The 4,719-nt window shown below is 34.5% G+C and overlaps 2 protein-coding genes across 2 annotated transcripts in view; both read left to right on the forward strand.

Moving 5' to 3' along the window:
• LOC124418722 (nuclear RNA export factor 1-like) overlaps positions 1 to 1,856 on the forward strand; it is a 6,512-nt gene extending 4,656 nt beyond the window's left edge. The window contains exon 4 of the mRNA XM_046945916.1: positions 1,830 to 1,856. Coding sequence (XP_046801872.1) covers positions 1,830 to 1,856 — 27 coding nt within the window. The remainder of the gene's footprint in view (positions 1 to 1,829) is intronic.
• Positions 1,364 to 4,719, forward strand: part of LOC111684745 — a 42,617-nt gene continuing 39,261 nt past the window's right edge. Inside the window, exon 1 of the mRNA XM_046945917.1 lies at positions 1,364 to 4,049. Within this exon, the coding sequence (XP_046801873.1) occupies positions 1,878 to 4,049 (2,172 nt within the window). The 5' untranslated portion in view covers positions 1,364 to 1,877. The remainder of the gene's footprint in view (positions 4,050 to 4,719) is intronic.

A 4,719-nucleotide genomic window follows, 5' to 3' on the forward strand; every position in this document is an offset into this window, starting at 1 on the left:
TTTTCGGAGTAATCCCCAATACTCAGACTTATTCCAAATACTTGTATTAAACTTCTTAATCCGGAGTATCTTTCATACACGCAGTATTCTTTTTATAAACTGTTTTCGAAGTAATCACCAATAGAGTTATTCCTGATACTTGTATTTACATTCGGAGTATCATCGGAAATACTCTAAGAATCTTTTGATATTCTAGATATCATCTGATATTCAGAGTATTTTGGGGATATTTCCTAGTATCTTCGGACTGTCGGTATATTTGCAGAGTTTCCCTAGTAAATTTGCTGTTCGCAATATATTCCGATAGTAAGGGTATTCTTCAAGCTTCGGAGTTTTTGCTGACATTCGAAGTAATTTCAAATATTCTAAGTATCTATAGATACTCGGAGTATTCTCTGAAACACTATAGTATGTTCCAATAATCGTAAGTATTCATCATTACTCGGAGTGTTCTTCGTTGCTCGGTGTATGCTCTAACACTGAAATTATCATGTGGTTCTGGGAATATAATTAATGCTCAGAATATCTTATAATTGTCAGAGTATTCTCTGATACTCAAAGAATTTTTCGATACTCTAAGTATCCTTAGATACACGAAGTGTTCTCCAGTTATTGTAGTAATCTCCGAAACTCAAATTATCTCCCGATACTCGGAGTATCAGCCTGGTTTGGTTACTTCAATTGAAGTATCTGCCAATACTGTCATTATTATCAGTATCATCCGATACGTGGAGTATTCTCTGAAGCTAGAAGTATCCTCTGATACTTGAAGCATTCTCTGAAACCCAAAGTATTCTTTGATACTTGAAGTATTCTCTGAAACTCCAAGTATTCTCCGATACTTGAGGTATTCATCTGAAACTAGAAGTATCTTTCGATACTTGGAGTATTCTCCGAAACTCTAAGTATCCTCTCATGATCTGATAATAAGAGCAACCTTTTAATATTGGATTATCCTCTGTTGATCAGAGTATACTCCGGTGGACATAGTATTTTTGGAAAGTCAGAGTGTCTTCTAATGATTTGAGAAACCTTTAATGATCACAGTATCTTTCAACAATCAGAGTTTTCACTGGTAATTAGGGTATCTTCGAGTATTCTCTGAAACTAGAAGTATCCTTTCGTCATCCGATAAGTAAAGCATCCTTTAAAGATTGACATATCCTCTAATGATCAGTGTATACTCCAATGAAGATAGTATCCTTGGATAATCAGCATATCTTCTAATGATTAGTGAAAACTTTGATGATCACAGTATATTTCGACGATCAGAGTATCCTCTTTTAATTAGGGTATCTTCTAGTAATCTATATATCTTCTTCTGATGATCGAACTGAACTCTTTCGATGGGAATCATTTTTGATGTTCCGAATGTACTCTTACGATCAGAGTATTCACAGATGTTAAGAGTATTAATTGATGATCGGAATATCGTCTTATGATCACCTTTGAGATTTCGAATGTACTCTTACGATCAGAGTATTCTCAGATGTTTAGAGTATTAATTGATTATCGGAATATCGTATTATGATCACCTTTGAGATTTCGATATTCTTCTGATGATTAAAGTAAAAAGTATATAAATTACTCTTTTATATTGTGTTTGCCTACATCCTATATTCTACGATCATCACAGGACACTCTCAAGATCAGATCCTTTGGTACTCAAAGTATGCTCTCCCATATTATTCTGCGACGATCAGAGTATTTTCTAATGCTTAGAATATCTTGCAATAATAATAGTAAATAACTTCTTGAAATTTATTGTTCCTACATTTCACTTTACAATATACGAAATAACCTTAACCCCTCACCAATACTCTTTCTAGATGACCTACAAAAATCAAATTAGATAAAATTTTCTAAATACTTTAATTATGATGAGTCCCAAAGCTCAAGATAATCCCAATGAACAAATAAATAATAAATTTAATAAAATTACAAAAGAATTGCAGAAAAAACGGACAATTGTGAAAATAACATCAAAAGAACAACAGACCATAACCTTGAGGCAACAACAACAACAACAACGAAAACTATATAATAATAATAAAAGTTTAATGGTGAAACCAATTATAAACAATAGCAACGATAGTAACACTTCAATAAAAGCGTCAAACAAAACATGTAATCTAATCGGTAAAATGATAAACGACGTAAGCAAAACGACGATCTCCGGCTTGAGCCATCAGCAGCAGCAACAACAGCAACAGCAGAGTAAACAAAATGATAAAACGACAGCAGCAATTATAGAAACGACAACAAGTGCTCAAACGAATACATTGAACAATTGCTGTGAAGGTGGAAAAAATGAAATTGTTGATGATTTTCATATTTATAATACCGATAATGAACAGCCGAGTTTAAACGAAGTTAACAGAGAGAGTTTATCATTAGTTAACGAAACACTAGCACTTGTTACTGTTCAATCTAAAGAGCTGGTAGCGAGAGAAGAGGTTAAGGGAGAGAATTTACTAGTAACGGTACAACAGCCATTGTTATTACAAAATTTCAACAAATGTCTGAGGCATAAAAACATAATAAACAAACCATTAGACGACAGTTATCAAAGAACTGTAGATCTAGACGCATTTAAAGCTAGAGAATACAATTTTCAATGTGAACTACTGGAATATAAAAAGTCAAGCGATCATCAACAATTACAAAAGGATTATTATACGACGAACGCAGATGTAGTGGAGAATTGTGGAGAAGAGCTGAAATTTAAAAGTTTATCAGAACGTAAAGCTCAATTGAAAAAAGAATTCTTTAAAGATTTAAACACGCAAACAGTGAAATTAAAAACGTTAAATAACGAGCAAACTTTGAATAAAAGAATTTTGAAAAAACAGCATAATTTAAAATTGAAAATACCCAGGGACTGTAATAGGCAAAAAGAGCCGTCAGTGGATTTAAAACAAACCCCCTTAGTGGCCTTAAGAAAATTGGATTTACAAAAGAAACAACAACAGCAAACATCCAAGGACTTAAATAGTTTAAACATTAACAATTTTACGCAAAAAATACAATTTCCTAGAGTTAAAGAATTAGCCAAGCGGTTCGATTATAAAGTCAATATGATTTTGCCACAAACTAAAACGTCAACAGAGGCTAAAGCCCATAACAAATTAGAGGCCATGGTAGAAAGACACAGTCCTCTATCGGATGAAGGCTGCAACATAGGTCATAGTCCTTATTCATCTGATGATGACAATGATTCCATACGCACTACCAATACGGCTATAGAAAGAATTCCAGCTACTAAGCAAAAGGATAAGGTGGCCAGATCTGCTAGTAGTGATTCGGCTTTGGGTTTGGAGGTAGATGAGCCCATGGATGTGTCAGAGGCTCCACAACCTAATCAACAGAAAAGAAGAATGACTTTAACTGTTACCGATTTGCCTTTAAGACCGGCTCTGTTACCTTTAGCCGAACCCACTTTACTGCCCGACTCTCCCATTATCGATACGCCTGTGCCCAGTGTTGGTCAAAATTTAAACCAAATACCTACAAAAGTATTGCTAGAAGAAAGAGTAGTTGAAATACCTGAAGTTCCCGGTTCAGGTTTTAGTTCCAGACGTGAATCCTCGCAGTCCTGTTTCAGTGATTATCCTCCCGGTGAAATGCAAGGTGTACGTTTCGTACGCACACCCTCTGTGGTGGTCTCCGACTATTCAGATGATATTACTTGCGGCATAACCCTAGAGGAAATCGAGTATTTTCGTGCCCAACGTTTGCGGCGACGTCGTTCCTCTTTGGAAACCTCCGGCACCGAAAAAGATGCGCTCGACAATAACTCCGACATCTCAGCCTCTTCCTCGTGCAGTAACCTCTACTACTGTGGCTCCACCATATCGGCCCTCGATGGAGCCGAATGTTTAGTTAATGGTGTGCGTCAGCAATTGGAACGTAAAACCTCAGACTGTTCGACCTGTTCGATAAGCGGTGATGAGGATACTAATTTCAGCATACCCGAGCAGCCCGAAGATTGTCAAGACATCACCGATATGCTAGCCAATCAGCATTTGACCAGCAAACGTTCGAAAAAGGTAGGTATGTCGGCGAACCTATTAACTGTAGATTCTACAAATATTGTATAAATTTTTTTACAAACCAAAGCTAGTCAGTAGTTTCTAAGAAATTTTAAGAAAAAAGCATAAATCTCTTAATGTTTATAAACCTTTAGTTTGTAAGTTTATTACATTTTTATTGCTTTAGTTATTAAGTTTTCATTATTATTATTATTACTATTTTAAAATGTTAAACAATATGCAATTCTTTAATTTCCCATAAAGTATTAAATAGTTTTGTAGCAAAAACAACAGAAAATTATTTTTATTAACTTTTATTTTAAAACTTTAATAAGTTTTTGTATAAAATAAAAAAAAGTATTTGAAACCGAGTTTAAAAAACTTATTTAATATTTGTAATTTATTTTCCTTAAAACAAAATATGTTTAAACATAATGGTTTGTTAGCTTCGCTTGCTAGTTAGAGTCACAGTTGTTTTCTCCTAATAATGTGCGTAAATACTGGATTGATAGCTTTGCAAGTCTCAGAGGTTGTTAGATTAACGTGGTCGAGTAGAAATGAATTAGAACTGAACTAGAAATGAATCAGAACTGAACTAGAACTGAACTAGAACTGAACTAGAACTGAACTAGAACTGAACTAGAACTGAACTAGAACTGAACTAGAACTGAACTAGAACTGAACTAGA

This window comes from Lucilia cuprina, chromosome 3 (assembly GCF_022045245.1).
Source record: "Lucilia cuprina isolate Lc7/37 chromosome 3, ASM2204524v1, whole genome shotgun sequence".
Classification (NCBI taxonomy): Eukaryota; Metazoa; Arthropoda; class Insecta; order Diptera; family Calliphoridae; genus Lucilia; species Lucilia cuprina.